Source organism: Drosophila eugracilis, unplaced genomic scaffold (genome assembly GCF_018153835.1).
Source record: "Drosophila eugracilis isolate 14026-0451.02 unplaced genomic scaffold, ASM1815383v1 contig_649, whole genome shotgun sequence".
Taxonomy (NCBI): domain Eukaryota; kingdom Metazoa; phylum Arthropoda; class Insecta; order Diptera; family Drosophilidae; genus Drosophila; species Drosophila eugracilis.
The window spans coordinates 197,293-214,615 of NW_024573535.1; the positions used below are offsets into that span (position 1 = coordinate 197,293).

A 17,323-nucleotide genomic window follows, 5' to 3' on the forward strand; every position below is an offset into this window, starting at 1 on the left:
TTCAGTATGTTTAAGTGCATTTTCGTGGGCGGCAGGATGGCCACACTGCGGTGTAAATAACTAAATGTGACCAAAGCTAGACACAACAGCTGAGTGATTTGTATCTGTCTTGTTCCAGTTTTCATTCGGAAGTAAATTCGCTACAATTGCTTCCGATTTCAAAATAATGATTATAAAGTCGAGAATTTTGATAATATGAAATTTGAAAAGGCAACAATGCACAATTAGCACCATGGAATGTGATTAAAACTTTGTAATGATTTTTCAGATGTAAAAACTGAAAAATTCAAAACTAAAAATATTTCGGAAGTGAAAACTGGAACAGGTTCGTATATAAACATATAAACTAAACACGCACACGGGCGCAGCTTGATAAGCGATTTACAGTTACAGATCCAGCACGCAATTCCCGGCCAATTGAAATGATTTAAAGAGAGGAATACAGAAAGAGAGAGCGGAGGCGACACCAACATAAACACAAGCACACACACGAACTGAGGCAAGACGCAACGTTCTTTGTTGCAAATTACCGTTGGCCCCTCCTTCCACTGGCCCCACCGATCCACGATCCGCCAGCCAGTAGCTTCTAGCCAGTGCTCTGATGCAGACGTCTCGCTAAAGAAATAACAACAAATCGCTGGACTGGAAAGGAGCGCACAGCACAACCATGTCGGCGGTTAACCAGAAGGAGAGCCCCAGTCGGGACTCCACGGCCTCCACATCTGGACATATCTCAATGATGGCGGACAACACTTTGGAATCCCTTTCGCGGGATTACAGCCTGGGCAGCCTAAACTCAGCGGGGAGCCAGGACGAGTTCTTCCGGTGCCGTGACCATGCGGATAATATCCTCAAGCGGATGCAGCTCTATGTAGATAGTCAGCAGCTTTGCGATGTTGTCCTCATCGCTGGAATCGATGGCAAAAGGTTAGTATCTGTGGAATTACCAATTTCATTGTCCCCCAACAGCTGGAACTCTGATTCCTGCGCTCTTGGAACTTGCATTCCCCAATTCGTATTCCTAGTCCCAATCGCTGGTATGGAAAGCAAGCTTTCTACTGCGTGGAACATCTTTCTTGATCGCCAATTTCCATTCCCTTCATACGGAGACAAAGGAATGGAATATGGCATTTCAAATTGGAAAGTTCATTAGCGATTCTTACCCGCTCCTCTTTACCCCATCCCCAATCCCATTCCCCTTCCCCAGCTGACCTTCACTTGGGTTCTTTGTCTGCTCTCTTTGCTGTATTGTTGTCCCCAACGCAATTTCAACAGTAACACTCACACGCACACACGGAGCACAGTGGTGAACAAGACAATAGCACTACGCAGATCCAGGAAATGCAGCTGCGGTCAAAATACTAGCTTTCAAGAAACCATCAGAAATGCAAATACAGCTGGTCTTATAGCTTTAAAGCCAAGCAATAAAATTATATTTGCACAAATGTTTCAATTATGATCAATCTTTCTTAAAAAACATTCCTATTGTTGTAAAGCAACTTTTTCTTTATTTGATTACCCAAATCCAAATGATCTATGTTTACATTATTTATATTTTGTTTAATAAGGATTAAACCAATTTGCCAGGAATAATATATAACCAGTAAGCAATTAAAGAGAAATGTAATACACATTCAGTTTTTATTGCCATTTTAAACCCACAGGAAAATTTACTTGCCAGCGTTTACTATTAAATTGTTTGTAATTACATTTTCGTTGATGACAGAGCCATTTGCAATTGGTCTCGCTTATCAACAGATATTCCGATAAGAACGCTTATTTGTATACCACATTCATAATAATATCAGCTTGGATAAACTAATTGAAAAATTGATTGAACTCGTAAATGATTTCAATCATTTCCTTTTCGATCCTGTTACTGTAAACATAATGTGCTACCTTTTCGACCGTAGCTGTGAACTTTTTTTGCAACAGTGCAGAAATAGAGAGAGGAGAAGAGATCCCAATTGTGAGCTTAAAAGAGCGACTCGGGAGCGAGAAAGAGAAAAAGAGTCCTCATCTATATATGTTTTTTTCTGTTCGCCGAACAATTGCAATGCAACGCGACAGAGAAGGAAATATCCATCTCAGAAAACAAAGACGAAGACCGAGAGCCAACAACAACTGCAGCATAGAAAGATATAGATATAACGATTTGCGATCCGAGAGTTGCAGCTTTATTTGATTTCTTCACCCGCTCGCTGCACTTAACCGGTTTTGGATCGTGAAAACCTGTCGATCTGTGCCATGGTAAACAAAGGGAAAAGAACCCACCAACTTACAGTTGCGGTCACTATAATAGTGTCAAAATTGCAATGCGATATATGTATGTAAACGATTTTTTTCGATTACACACAGAGCAAAATGTTATAAAATATAAAACAAAATATATAAATTACACATGTTGTAAATATTTCCCAAATTAAACAATAATAAACAATCAACTTTGTTCTAAACTTTCAGAGTACCTGCCCATCGCCTAGTGCTATCGGCGTCAAGTGCTTACTTCTCGGCCATGTTCACGGGATCGCTGCGCGAGACCAAGGAGCAAGAGGTTACCCTCGGCGAGGTGCACGGGGATGCACTGCATCTGCTGGTCCAGTATTGCTACACAGGATTCATCGAGATGCGCGAGGACACCGTGGAGACGCTGCTAGCCACCGCCTGTTTGCTACAGCTAAATGCCGTCGTCACTGCGTGCTGCAACTTCCTGGCCCGCCAGCTTCATCCATCCAACTGCCTCGGGTTTGCGTTCTTTGCGGAGCAACAGAGCTGCACAACATTGCTGCGACTGGCGCAGGCCTATACCTGCCAGTACTTCATGCAGGTGTGTCAGAACCAGGAGTTTTTTCAACTTAACGCTGATCAGTTGGGCAAGCTGCTGTGCAGCGATGATCTCAATGTTCCCTCGGAGCAGGATGTCTTTCACAGTCTGATGTCGTGGGTGCGCCACGATTCCACTGCTCGTGAGCAACATATCCCGGGACTTTTGGCCCTGGTTCGACTGCCTCTCCTACAGCCCGCGTTCATAATGGATCACGTGGAGAACGTGTGCAATGCCAATGAGTGCCAACAGCTGGTCATGGAGGCCTTCAAGTGGCACCTAATGCCCGAGCGAAGATCTCGGATAACTACTGAAAGGACCACGCCGCGAAAATCCACAGTGGGCCGCCTGCTGGCCGTCGGCGGAATGGATGCCCATAAGCGCGCCATTAGCATTGAGAGCTACTGCCCAAGATTGGATAAATGGACACCATGGAAGCATATGACTGGTCGTCGTTTGCAGTTTGGCGCCGCTGTCATGGAGGATAAGCTAATCCTCGTTGGCGGACGCGACGGGCTTAAGACCCTAAACACCGTGGAGAGTTTGGACCTGAATACAATGGCCTGGGCGCCTATCAATGCCATGGCCACGCCCCGCCATGGACTGGGCGTGGCGGTGCTGGAGGGACCACTCTATGCGGTGGGTGGACACGACGGTTGGAGCTACCTAAACACCGTGGAGAGGTGAGAATACAAGAAATGAAAGCTAATAATATTATTAATATAATTAATGCTTTTCTAGATGGGATCCTATTGCACGTACATGGAGCTATGTAGCGCCCATGTCTTCGATGCGGTCCACCGCAGGCGTAGCTGTTCTTGGCGGTCGCCTGTATGCGGTTGGCGGACGGGATGGTTCCGTCTGCCACCGCTCCATCGAGTGCTATGATCCACACACCAACAAATGGAGCCTTCTGGCGCCGATGAACAGGCGTCGCGGCGGTGTGGGCGTAAGTGTCTTAGGATAATTTGTATCTTCTATATTAATTCTCTTACTTACTAGGTGACGGTGGCCAATGGTTTCCTATACGCCCTGGGCGGGCACGATTGTCCAGCCAGTAATCCGATGGTCTGCCGCACGGAGACTGTTGAACGCTACGATCCAGCTACCGATACTTGGACACTGGTGAGCAGAAATTGGGATGGGAATCCATCTCTTGAATTCTAATACTTCTTATCCCACAGATCTGCTCGCTGGCCTTGGGCCGGGATGCGATTGGCTGTGCCCTGTTGGGCGATCGCCTGATCGTCGTCGGTGGCTACGATGGCACTCACGCGCTGAAGAGCGTGGAGGAGTACGATCCGGTGCGCAATGGATGGAACGAACTGGCGCCAATGGCTTTCGCGAGGGCCGGCGCCTGCGTGGTGGCCATCCCCAATGTCATACCGCCGGCGGCCCAACAGCCGGCGGCCAGTGCTACAGTTTAGTCTAAACCCATTCCACTTTCGGTTGCAGTGTAGGCTCGTTAAATGCATCGCTAGTGGGCCTAGATTTTGGGGTAATAGGATAACTTTTTTGGACCGATTTGCATTTACTACCCAGCCAAATTTGTACGTTATTAGTAGAATTCAATTCTTTAGATTTCAATATGTTGGTTGGATCTTTACATAATGAAAATGTACAACATTTTACACTTGAGAACTAATTCACATATGTATTATTCTAGACCTTTATGAATTCCATTTAATATTACTTCTTTTTTTTAATATGTTGGTAGATAGATGAGCTGCCACTTAAGTCTTGTGCATGAATTTAAACTTAAACATAGCATTCCACGTTTACAAACAATAATTGTAATTATGTAAATGCAAAGTATTTACACGAATAACTTGTAAAAAGGGGGTATAAAAATTAATATATTTTATTTATTGATAAATATGTAATATGTAAAAGAAAGCGGTATAGACCTTATTTAGTATTTATAATCTCAATCAGGTCAATAGCCTTCTGTTCGTCCGTATTTAAATCAAGAAACTTTCGATTCAAGCTAGAGCAGTATGTATGTATGTAGTATTCGGTCTATATTTTTCGACACATTACATATCAATCATGTATATCAATCAAACAATCAATCGAGTTATTAAGAAATTCAAATTAAGCGGTTTAGCATGGTCAATTTAAACAGAAGTAGAAAGTGAAGGCCAAGTTGTTTTTAATTTGTCTAGTATTTTAAAAACAAAAAAAGTAATCGACCACAGGGTTTTCTTTTGAGTTAATATTGTTATTGCATGTTATATTATATTTTAAAACAAAAATATTTCCATTGAAATAGGGAAAGAAATGTCAAAAAACTCAAGATTTTCAACGATGTATTAGATTTCTTACGAAAAACATCGATGGTAGTTTTAAAAGTAGCTGCATTTTAGCCTAGAAGCGATGCACTTAGCGAAAGAACACTGCACCAAATTTTATAGTAGTTGTTGTTACTGTTGCTGTGAGCCGCTCGTGGTTGTTGCTCGTGTTCCTTAACCCGGAAAGTTTGAAAATGCAGCTCACCTTCGCCTCGCTCTCGTCTGTGTTCTGACATGATTCCTTGTGGTATGGCATACACCCAGAATTCACCCACTTTCCACACACCCAGTTACCCAGTACCCAGTATTTCCAGCAAATCCCGCACTTTTCGGCTGATAATAAGTGAAACTAAAAATAAGTGAATTAAACAAAACAAATTAACAAAGATCCAGATAAATCTCATAGGTTTTAAGGAGCGCATGTTGCGAGGCTTCCAAGCTAAAAATCAATCCTTAGCTGTAATTAACCAACGTATTTTTCACGATCCTCTAGATTTTAATCATTCTCCATCCCACTCACTCTCCACATGGTGTCGTACGCTTCACACTCTGCATGCCATCTCGCTCGCGCCGGTGACGGGCCTACATTCCACATAAATCATTATATCCTAGATAAGACTGCGCCAAGCCAAAATTTTCAAAAAACAAAAATTGTTCATTTTTGCATGTGAAGTGTGCGAAGCCGTTTTGGAAAAACAAAAATCAAAAACAATGCTTAGTTTTAGTTAGTGAATACGTAAATATTCCATGGAATGATTAAATTTCGACTTCTGCATCGTCATTTTGTACCGATATTATTTAGTAAATACTAGATGTGTGTGTGCGTACAGCGAACATTTATTTCTAATTGTTTATTATCTTTATTTCTTTCTTTCTTCTTTTCCCATTTCCCTTTGATTGCATTTAAAAATAAAGAAAAAGAAGAAGTGGAAGCCAGTGAGATTGGATCTAATCTGCTATAATAGGCGTCCCAGATCTGTCGAGTTTGTCGACTACTATAACATGTAAATGCAAGACAGACAAGACAACAAATAAAACAAACTCTATACTATATAAACATTTAAGCCAAGCTACGAAAAAACATAAGAAATTAACAAAACAAAACAAAAAAAAAGAATCCAAATATTACGTATTATTTTATATATACACATATATATATATTTTTACACAAAACATACACTGCATAAATTTATACACCGGATATGTATTTTTTGTAATAAAAGCGAAAATAAAACGGTTATTTCTCTGCAGTTGGAAATTGAACATTGAAAGTAATATGATTTTAATGGTAAACAGTGGACAATATTTTAAAATGTGTTTTAAATTTAAGCTAATTTGCTGTTTGTTTGTTGTAGGTTTTAAACACTTTAAAGGCACTATTTGCCGATTTGCAAAACTTTTTTGTTTTTTAAATTTTTTAATAATGGCGTAGGGATACTAAACGATAGTTGGCTCACGATAGTGCAGATCTCTGGCAACACCGTGTGGTATATATCATCGACCAAGACGCGGTCACACTGGTAAAAATTAAAAAACTAATTAAATTAAGTTAAAGGACCTAAAAGGAACTATCAACGACAGCTGTGAAGGGCCATCGTTGGCGACATGGAATCGGAGCACTTGAAACGACTGGAGGCCAAGGAGGCGGACCACATTCCCGCCATCTTGAGCGAATTTAACACGAAGGTGAGTATTGTGATGGGAATCTCCAGAAGATTCGCTATGATTCAAGCCCCTCCCTTCCGTTTTAGAATGCAGATCTGCTAGTCTTCGACAGCTTTCGCACGGATAACCAATGGCACGAGCTGTGGTTGGCCATCTTTGGCATCTTGGAGGACCAGAAACTGAGCCATCTGCATACGCAGTGTCTGAACACGGTGAGAATTCTCACGCGAGACGAGTTCAGCCTGCAGACAAACTACATCGAACACGAGGTTAACACTTTACTAAAACTAGCCAGGATTGAGGCGAGCTCACTCAAGCTGCCTGCCACACCAGACGAGCTGAAGCAACAGGAGCGCCAGGAGCCCCAACTGGAGCCCAGTCAGGCCCAATCGGAGGTGATAGCCGAGGCACTGAAATGTCTGTGCAATTTGGTTTACCAGAATTCTGACTGCAGGCGTCAGTGCCTGCGACAACACTGCCTCGATGCGATTCTCAAGCGAGTGGCGTCCTCGATGCGGCATCCCTGCGCCCTAGAGTACTACGATATGAAGCTTCTTTTTCTGCTTACTGCTTTAGAGCCCGCGGCTCGGTCGCGCCTTCAAATCGATCTGAATGGCCTGACCTATATGACCAAGTGGCTGGACGACAAGCTGGGCGAGGATTCCGTCGGCGACGAGCAGCTAAACATCATCTGCGAGCTGCTTAAAGTGATGTTTAATGTTACCAGTGCTCCGGATAAGAGTCCCAATGAGTATGAGATCCAGAGCTTGCATTTGACAGGTGTGCTCAGGGAGTTGCTTCTGCGTTTTGGCGATATGGCCACAGACAAGGATCGTGCCGTGGTCACACATGCCATCAATCTGCTGACCAACATCTCAGGCAGCTGTCTCACCGAACTTACCCTGCGCTGCTCCAATGCTGAGATTGAGTCCCTCAAAGAAAGGGAGCAGGACAAGGAGAAGGACGGAGAGAAAGATACGGAAGCTGGAGCCAAAGCCAAGCCGCGCAAATGCTGCTCGCTGTGCTTTGAGAAGCGCAATGTCCGTAGTCTGGACGTGCTACTTCGTTATCTTCGACAATCGCTGGCCCAACAGGAGGCCGAAGCCAGCTCGCATGAGTTGCTCTCGCCAGTTCTGACCGTATTGGTGAAATGTGCCCGCAGCGATCGAGTGATGCGTCACTATCTGCGGCAGGAGATTCTGCCGCCGCTCCGTGACGTTAGCCAGCGGCCTGAGATTGGCCAGGAGCTGCGTAATCATCTGTGTCGGTTCCTTACACTGCCCGCCATGATCCTGAGGGATCTGTCTGCCGAGTTGCTTTTTGTACTGTGCAAAGAAGACGTCGGACGGATGATTAAGTATACGGGATATGGAAACGCAGCTGGGCTGTTCGCCAAGCGGGGCATACTCGATTGCCGAAGGGTGGAGGGTGCAGACTACTCATCCGACAGTGAAGACAGCGACACCGAAGAGTACAAGCAGCAGCAGCAGGGCATCAATCCCGTGCTGGGTTGCGTGGAGCCGCGCGGCAGGTCACATTTGGACGAGATAAGCGAGGAGCAGAAAGAATACGAGGCTATGCAGCTGGTCAATCTCATCGAGCAGCTGCGCCAGGGCGGAATCGTTAAGCCGGCGCTAATTGATAGAGATGGGCGGCCGCAGCCACTGGAGCACATCCTTCAGCTGCAGGAGGAGTTACCGCAGCAACAGCTCGACCAAAAGCGAAAAACTTAAACCTGAAATTTATCCGTGGAACTGCTATGGCACAACTTCCAAAAAGCTACCAAATAATCACTCTAAACTTTGCATTTATTCAATAGGTTAACACTCGGATTTGAATGTGTTCCAAAAGCTGAAATGCTTATTATCACCTAATTGTTATTGTCTCTGAAAACAAATGTCAAATTACTGAGTTCAGTCAAATAATTTTTTTTATAACATTGCTCCGAGAACACCCATGATCCTACATGTTGTTATCCGAAAATGAAAAGTTATGGGTTTGATTTTAGTGCCATGCTATAAGTATTTAATCATTTTAACCGATATTGATACAGCTTTCATCTAAATGTTGTAGCAAACTATTATTATTAGAGTTAGCTAAAATCATTATAATCGAATCATTTGTAGAACTTCTTTTTTTTTTTACTTTTATAATTAATTACACTAGTGGAAATTTGTACTTTTGTAGAGTTTTTGCATTTTGTTGTCATTTAGTTTTGCATGTGATTTGTATGGGCATTTGGAGTTGATACCATGGCATCTCAAACCATAGATAACGTACCGCTTGAATCGATAACTAAATGCAAAACAATCGTTGGGGTCTTCCAATTTTATGAAATTGGAAGTGGGGAACAGTTCAACAGAAACGAAAAGAAACCAAAACTGAATTCTTTTATATATACACACGATCTCGCATTGATCGACAGATAGACAAATTTGACTAATCTTTGTAATAATTAAGTGCATGTACTTATAAAAATTCAAATTATACACTTATGATCTAGATTTGGGCTCCCATAAAAAGCTCTTATACAGATTCGCGTAGCTGGGAAATGGCTTATAAGACCTATTTCACTCCCAGCTTTTATAATATAAATGTTGCATGTTTGTATGTAACTCTAGGAACTAACTAAACTTACTACAAAGTCTATCTATGACAGACGCAAGTGAGACGTACTTGAATCCCAGTTCTTTGTGGGTTTTAGTTTCCATATTGTTGATACTATTCTATGTTGTAAATTCCGAAGTATGGGGTAAAGGAACGATTCCAAAACTTTTTAAAAGTCACGTGTCTTTGATCTTTATACAGGAAATCCTATATAGAGCTTTATTGTGTTCAATTTGGTATAGCTATAGAAGATCTAATAACATACATATATGTACATCAAAACATAGTAATATTTGTTGCCGTTGATGTGTGTGCGAGTCTTAATGTGCGTCTATCCTAAGCTTAACAATAAATCAAAGTCTTGCTAAATCAAAAGAATTATCTATTTTCATACTCAATAGGGTCGATGACTCAAAAATGACTATTTCTTTATCGGAAATATATAATAACATTGTTAATGTTATGGTTATGTGGATAATTAATCTAGTAAACGAAGGTTAAATTGAAACATGAAATATATCGAAGATCATTTTTTGAAGTACTGGATCTAGGGAAAAATGTTATAATAAACAAGAAAAAAAAAATCTTCAACTTTCAGCCTATTACATATGAACATATATCCCTATAGATCACTTTGAAGTAAAGCTGAGCTTAAAAATGATTACAGATGAACAGTAAATTATTAAGTGAATTATTAATATTGAAAAGACTTTCTGACTATAGCTTGTATAGGGAGTTTTATATCTGGACGATAATAATCTTTTCTTATAATCTCACTTGAAGGTCTATATAACTCGGCAGAAATATCCTTCTCCGTTTATATCAAACATTGACTAATGCACATTCATATAAATTTCGTCAAGACTAGGACAAATACTTTATTATTCAGTTGATTCCGTGAGAGAAGTTCGCTTCCTGGATGTCGCCCTCCCTCAGTCGCATTGGGTCGTAGCGTGGTCCGCTGGCCGCCTGATGGTGATGATGATGATGCACCTTGTGGTGAAGTCCTAGGGCGTCATGCTGCTTCTGGCTGGCCTTCAACTGGGCCTTCAGGCGCTCTTGCCACTTGCGCCGCTCCTCCAGCCCTCGGGCCTTCTCTGTATGCTGCTCCGGGTCCTCCTGTTGTCTCCGATCTTCATCCAGCTTTGTGTATTTGGGAAAGTATTTGGCATACTTATGGGAATAATCTTGTTCCAGGGATTGGTCCGAACCTGACTCGCGTCGCCCGCTAGTCGGGGACGAGTTTCTACTCGAAAGGAGTGGTGTCTGAAAGTGATAGCACCGAGCTCCGTAAACATTCGTCAGATCAGGAATATCGAACTCATTGGTGTCGTCACGGGACAGAAACTCCTGAAGTTGTCGCTGCCTTTGTATGCGTTGCTCCCGGCGGAATTGTTCGTACGACTGGGAGCCGGGATCTCCGCTGCCCTCCGGCAAGGGCTTGCCATCCCATTCCTTCTTCTTCTCATCTTCCTTTGTATGAAGCTTCCTGAAGTGGTAGCGCAATTTTCCATGCTTCAGCAGATCCCGGTGTTCCTGGACGAAGTTCACCAGCTGCTCCTTACACTTAGCCATTTCGGCCTCCAGATGATTGACCCTTCGGCGATAGCATACGCTTTCGCTATAATAGAAAACATTTGAGTTCGCTTCTTGCACCTCCGGCCCCGACTCCCTCTCCTCCTTTTCATTCTTCTTCTGGTTGAGCTTCTTCACCTTCCGTGCGATCTCTCTAAAGGCCTTGGCCTCCGCCTCCTGCTCAGCCAAATCCTCAAGCCGATCGTGCTCTTTTTTCATCAAAAAAAGATTGTCGGCCATGCGTTTACGTTGCATATCCCTTAGCTCAAGGTCCTTTTTCTGCATTTGGAGGATCTCCTGCTGCACTCTGACCTCCAGTCGGCGTCGCTGCATCCTATCAGCGGTTGTGGGCAGCTTGTTTTTCTTGGGAGCAGGAATTGCGTTGGTTTTGAGCTCTATCTTAGTTTTTGTTTTTGACTTCTTTTCCCCGCTTATCTTGCGTTCAGACGGATTCTTTTGAACCGGAAGCTCCTGGGACGACTGAGTTTGGGGTACCTGAGCTACTCTCGCGGAATCATCAAAAGAGCTCCTCTGAGCCTTGAGCAGAGCCTCAACATGAGCCTTTGCCTCAGCATGAAACTTTTCCTGAACCTGGGCCTGCGATTGCCAAGGGACTTTCTTCTTAGGGGGGGGCTTTGGCAGATCTTTAGCCACCAAGGCCTCATATTCCCGTTGCAGTGCCACACTGCGTTGCTGATTTTTGGTCCAACGCCTTTCTATGTATTTTACCTGTGGAGGGACAGGGGCAGCTGGTTTTGAAACTACCTGCTCTGTACGGGTCAGGGTAACATCCGTTGATGGAGAACGATACTTCTGCAGGATCGAGTCAGACGGGGTCACGCGTTGAGCCTGCCTCGGCTGTTGGGTGATTGCGCGCGACACGGTGCTCTCTTCGAAGGTGGGCAGGTCTTTAGTTCTCTCGACGTGGTCCGTCGGTTTGGCACTCAATGTCCTGGGGGAAGGATTAGGATGAGTTGAGCACAGATGATTCTCCTGGCAGGAAGGTTGTATCACAAAAGTGGGGTGTACGCTTGGGTTTGGTATAAAGACCTAATTTGTAAGCTTTACTTTTATGAAACTTTAGTTGTTAAAAAAAAAAAACAAATTTCAAAAATTACATATTAAAAGTATTTTAAATGATTTTGGAAACGCCCCGTATCAATATAAAATTTATCGTTAATTTCAAAAAAATAGATATTATTTTTAGGTTTCTGATTTTACAATGCTTAAAGCTTTCAGATAATAAGTTAATTAATGTAAGAAATGTAAATGAATATCTTAAATAGTGTTTCTTTCAAACCATTATCATTATTCTTTTCTTAGACGAGCATTACCTTATAAACTTGAGAACCCTAATATAACATTTTATTATAATTTTTGATATTTATATTTATTATACAACTAAAAATTTAAGATATAAATTTAATTCCTATGTTTCACTGGTCCTTCATGACAATTTAGTGAGTAGCCTAGTCTAGTTACAAAAATTATGAATCAAGTATTTAAAGTGTTCAAACCATCCCAGAAAGTGCAAGTGGATAAACTAATATCCTAGCTAAGAGTTGCTAAGGGAATAATGTAAAGATGATAAATGTTATGCTAATTATTGACTTTGCTGCTGATTGAAACGCCTGGGATGCGGCTGTCGATGCCTGGAACGATGCAGTCGCTCCTTTAATTTGGGCTGAACAGCCGTTGACTCCATTGAGTCTTCGCGCTCCTTTGATGTGTCCTGTTGTCGAAGAATGGATGTGGCGTTCGCCGTGGAGGTGGCACGCCTATGCTAGGGACGACGGTACCTGGAAGAGGGTACGAGCAGCTAGAGAAGCTCCACCAGCCCTCCCCAAACAACACCACCAACAATCGGCCAAACCCAGCCCAATTTCCCTGAGCAACTCACCTGGTTCGCGATACGACTCGCGGCGGATTCGTTGGGTTCTCCCGATTAGTGGAGGGTGTGCTAGTGCTCACAGTACGGGCACTGCTCCTCGATTCCCGGCCAATCATATCGTAAAGGTTGCTGCGATACTGGTCCACCCCATAGCGCACATCGTCCTTCAGCGGCGGATGGATGTCCACCCGAAGTTCCATGTCCGCGGAGGCGGTCTTGAAGCGACTCACATACGAATGCTGAATGGCCGCCTTGGCTGTCAGCCTTCCATGGGGATTCAAAACCAAGAGGGACTTCACCAGTGATATGGCGTCGTCACAGCAGTTCCTCAACATCTCGTCCAACGAATAGCGGCGATCGCGATGGATCTTCTTGCTTAACAGGACAGTCCCGAAGCTAGGTCCGATCGAATCGATGTCCCGCTGGGTCACATCCGGCAGGGCCGACACGATTTTCTCAATCTATAACCAAGTAGAAGTCAATCGAAGTATTTATTTTTCGAGAGAAATAGTGTTCGAATAAAAAGTCTTACCAGATTTTACTATAATATTACACAAACATATAACAAAATTTGTATACCTGATTGATGGTGCTAGTGCCTTGGAAAAGTGGTTTCTGCCTTATCATCTCGCCCAGGACACAGCCCAGTCCCCACATATCAATGCCTTTGGTATAACTGGTAAAGTAAAAATGAAAATTATAAAATATTCACAGGCAGGAGAGCTGGAGTTAAACTCACTTGCGACTAGCCACCAGGATTTCGGGTGCTCGATACCAACGCGTGGCCACATAGTCCGTCAACATGCCATCATTGTCCATATCATCCATTTCGTTCTTGCGCTTCGTGAACAGTGTACGTGCCAGCCCAAAGTCGGCTACTTTGAGTCTTTGAGAAGATAATTGGAAATATTTGAAATATATTTATCGACTATAAAACTAAGTGGAATTTATCTATATATCACCTGCATTTACTGTCAATCAGTATGTTGCTGGGCTTTAGATCCCTGTGGATGACATTGCCCGAGTGCATGTATTTGATGGCATTAATCAGCTGGTACATGACAAATCTCTTGTGAATGTCCTTAAGCACATCGCCCTTCTTAATCACGTTATGCAGGTCACTTTCCATAAACTCGAACACTAAATAAAAATCCAAATTATTTCCAGCCCTGCAGGAAATATACATAGTAATGATAAGTTCTTGTGAAAGAGAATAGGATGCAATGGACCCACTTATAGACATCTAACAGTCGGATAATGTTGGGATGGTGGCGGAAGGCTCGAAGGAATATCACCTCGCGGTATGTGCGCTGGGCATCGGTATCATCTCGGAACGCATCAAATATCTTCTTCAGGGCCACCGTTTCCTTGTGTCGCTTATCTATGGCCTTCCAAACTATTCCATAAGCCCCTTTTCCCAAGCGCTGAGAAAATGGTGTATCATAGGAGTTAGAAAGGAGTCAAAATCAGAGCCTCAAAAGGTATCAAATCTGACCAGTGCTTAGAAATTAAATATGTCCACTATCGAAGAACATTTCTATTTTAATTGTTTGCTTAGGAAAGTTTCAAAAACTTAGTTTTTTGAAATATATAAAATATATGAAGAAACTGACTTAAAATTGCAAACATTTTGCGGATAAGGACTAAATACGCATAATTTTGAAAAAAGGTAACTAAAATCTATTCAAAATTAAACATCTTCAAGACTTAAAACAGACTTACCTTTCGTATTTCGAAGATGCTCTCCACATTTTGGTCCAGCTCATGGATGCGACGCTCTTGAGCGGGATTTGTAGCTTGGCTAGCCATAGAATTCTCCTTATTCTCTTTGTTATCCGTGTAAGGTATGTGCGCCCTGACACTGGCTATCATGCTGGGATTTCTAAGCCAGCTTTAAGGTGTCTATAACCTGCAAGATCACAATTGGCTTTGCCGTTCGCTCCGATTGGATGTCGCAGGTTGAATCTCTAACATCACCAGTTATCAGGATTGGCGCACAAGGCCTCAGAAGATCGATCACAACGCAGCTTCACTGTGAAGGATGGGATGGAATAGATGTTGTGTATAGTTGTGGTTAGCTGGCATCCAATGTGGCTGTTGCTGTTGCGCGTGGCAGTGGCGCCCGAGTGGTTTTGCGGCTCCAACTGGAGCATCTGGGGCTCTCGTCCTCGCGTGCTCGCTCCCATATGCAAACGGCATCAAGTATGTAAAATAAAAATAAACGACAACAAAAACAATGCAAAACTCCACAGAGAAAAAACAGATAAATTAGCTAAAAACTAAAATAATTTTACTTAAATAAATATTTAAAAACGTTCTTGTATTTATTAAACCAATTATAATTACTGTACAACTGTTGTCGTTTAACTAAATAAACAAAAGTTTATTTTAATAAATGAGCTTACAATAAGATTATTACATTTAAGAAACATAACCTATGATTTCAGTTATGATCGGTTTTTGGGATAATTTGGCAAGAAAGGATCATGGTTTTCTCGCTCTGCATGCAAATGCACCGGAAACGGAACAACGGCCATAACGGGAGCACAAATAAAAAGCGAGAAAAAAATAGCAAACGAATAAATAAATCGCGAGGCGGACCTGATTGAAACTGAATTATTGTTAGATCGATCGGGGAGAAGGCGAAAGCGAAAACGAGAGCCCCAATTGGATGGCCTGGCAAAGTCTACAGTGGACCCTCAAGTGCCCAGGGCAACGTCATGTAACGGTTCTCGTTGTCACAGTGAGTGCTCGATGGTGTTAACCAGTCAAAACAATTTGTATTCTTCTTATCTTAGTTAATTAATCATAAGAGCTGCAACATTCAGAACTTTGCAAGGGAAACGAAAAATATTTTTTACCGTAGCTGATAATATTCTCAATTTAGAATAACATTAAATATAAAACATCTTTGGTGTTTCAATTGCCTATGCAAGGTTCAAGGCCAAATTCAGAGTATAACTATTGTTTTTCCTTTTTTCTTGAATAAGTTGCTAATAGTAATTAGTAATACTAAAAACGAATGGGTTCCCTTCTACTAAAGCTAATATATATACATACATATATAGAATAAAAGATCCATTCACTGGGGTCCTTACTGTATTACTGTTACTTTGCCTACTTCAGTTATTGTTGTTGCTGGAAGAAACGCCGCAAAACAATCAAATGGAAATACACGGCATGCAATCTACTGAACGAAAATCACCAACAAAACTTGGCAAATGAATTTGTTTAACAAATAAATAGGCACAAGTACACTCATATGGCAAAGGGCAACACAGAGCAACAAAGATCGTGGCAAATTGCATCTTAAATGCAATGCTCCATGAAATTTAACCCTGTTTTAAAATAAAATGGAGCAAAGAGAGCGCAAATGCAACTTGCTTAAGCCATAAACGACTCAGTTAATAGTTATAAATTTTAGAGTTATTTATGATTGATACCTTAATCAATATTATATACATTTTAGATAGAATGATACATAGATTCGTAGCATTACATGGTAATTAAATATTTACACTATACATACATATGTATGTAACTGTTTGTTAGCTAGTGTATCCCCAAAAACAACAGCCAAAACGGCGCGATTGAATCTGGCACAAAAGTTTTGAAGTGGAGCACATCACTTACCCGTAAAAGAAGGCAGATTGGTAGGATACGTTGGATGGTGGCTAACTAGGAAACGAAGAGACCCGGGAACTTGATGGATATGTGTGGGATTGAAAGTCAACTGGCAATTTGCACAATAAAAATAAAAAATATATATATAATAACGAACGTAATGCGAATCACAAGATGTAACCAGAACTGTAAAGGTATTAGGGTTTTGAATTATACATATATTTTCGAAATAGTCCTCGAACTAACCTGCAGTCAATATGGTGAGCTGTCCTCGAAGTTATTCGAGAAGCAGTTCAGGACCTTAAACATGGAACACAGAAATCGAAACGCGAACAATTATGCCTCACGATAGTCCTTTTCTAACTGATCCCGTTCAGGTTTTCGTTTCTACCAAACGATATTATTCTCTCCTTCGTTCTTTAGGGCTTTCCACTGTCGACTCTTCAAATAGTCCTTGAATTTTTGATAATTTACGTGGTCGCTGGATTCTTGTTTGGCCTTTGTTGTGTTTGTCGTGCCTTAGTTTTTGGAATAAGCTGCCGCGACTTGAAAATTTAAATGTCTCACTCACGGTCCACGCGCGTCTTAATTTGCACAGATTTGATTGGAATTGAAAATGTACATTTATCGAATCGACATAGATAAAGATCGGGGAAGGATGAGGCCATATGACGATGGTATCTGCGGCTCTTACCCTTTGGATATGATTTTACAAAATAAAAGATTCGAATAGAATACAAAAAAAAAGTGTTTTTTTTTTGGAATCGGGTCGTGTGTGAAGTAGAAAAGTTCCGGACTATGACTGGCATCGAGAGTTAGTCTGGACCGATAAACTCAAATCGCCAC

The 17,323-nt window shown here is 42.0% G+C and overlaps 3 protein-coding genes across 6 annotated transcripts; 2 read left to right on the plus strand and 1 right to left on the minus strand.

The window, feature by feature from the left end:
* Positions 1–59: 59 nt before the first annotated feature.
* On the plus strand, positions 60–6,222 carry LOC108103167 (kelch-like protein 5). Of its 3 annotated transcripts, none has more exons than XM_017208551.2 (7): positions 61–325; positions 388–927; positions 2,464–3,507; positions 3,566–3,773; positions 3,827–3,949; positions 4,009–4,245; positions 6,031–6,222. In XM_017208551.2, the coding sequence occupies exons 2-7, from the start codon at positions 668–670 to the stop codon at positions 6,121–6,123; spliced, it is 1,965 nt and encodes a 654-aa protein (XP_017064040.1). In that variant the 5' UTR covers positions 61–325; positions 388–667; the 3' UTR covers positions 6,124–6,222. The 3 variants fall into 3 exon arrangements, with proteins under 3 accessions (XP_017064042.1, XP_017064040.1, XP_017064041.1); XM_017208552.2 differs by having other exon boundaries at positions 394–927; XM_017208553.2 differs by lacking the exon at positions 6,031–6,222 and having other exon boundaries at positions 60–325; positions 4,009–5,938.
* A 381-nt stretch (positions 6,223–6,603) lies between these two features.
* On the plus strand, positions 6,604–9,899 carry LOC108103166 (synembryn). The gene is made up of 2 exons (XM_017208550.2): positions 6,604–6,801; positions 6,867–9,899. The coding sequence occupies exons 1-2, from the start codon at positions 6,721–6,723 to the stop codon at positions 8,511–8,513; spliced, it is 1,728 nt and encodes a 575-aa protein (XP_017064039.1). The 5' UTR covers positions 6,604–6,720; the 3' UTR covers positions 8,514–9,899.
* A 337-nt stretch (positions 9,900–10,236) lies between these two features.
* Positions 10,237–17,204, minus strand: LOC108103165 (extracellular signal-regulated kinase 7). 2 transcript variants are annotated; one of them, XM_017208546.2, is made up of 10 exons: positions 17,049–17,197; positions 16,724–16,995; positions 16,487–16,663; positions 14,576–14,885; positions 14,087–14,277; positions 13,816–14,022; positions 13,593–13,739; positions 13,433–13,529; positions 12,863–13,314; positions 10,237–11,914 (listed from the first exon to the last, which is right to left on the minus strand). In XM_017208546.2, exons 4-10 carry the CDS (start codon positions 14,723–14,725, stop codon positions 10,273–10,275), a joined length of 2,886 nt encoding a protein of 961 aa, XP_017064035.1. In that variant the 5' UTR covers positions 14,726–14,885; positions 16,487–16,663; positions 16,724–16,995; positions 17,049–17,197; the 3' UTR covers positions 10,237–10,272. The 2 variants fall into 2 exon arrangements, with proteins under 2 accessions (XP_017064035.1, XP_017064036.1); XM_017208547.2 differs by lacking the exon at positions 10,237–11,914 and adding an exon at positions 12,396–12,761 and having other exon boundaries at positions 16,724–17,204.
* Positions 17,205–17,323: the final 119 nt, after the last annotated feature.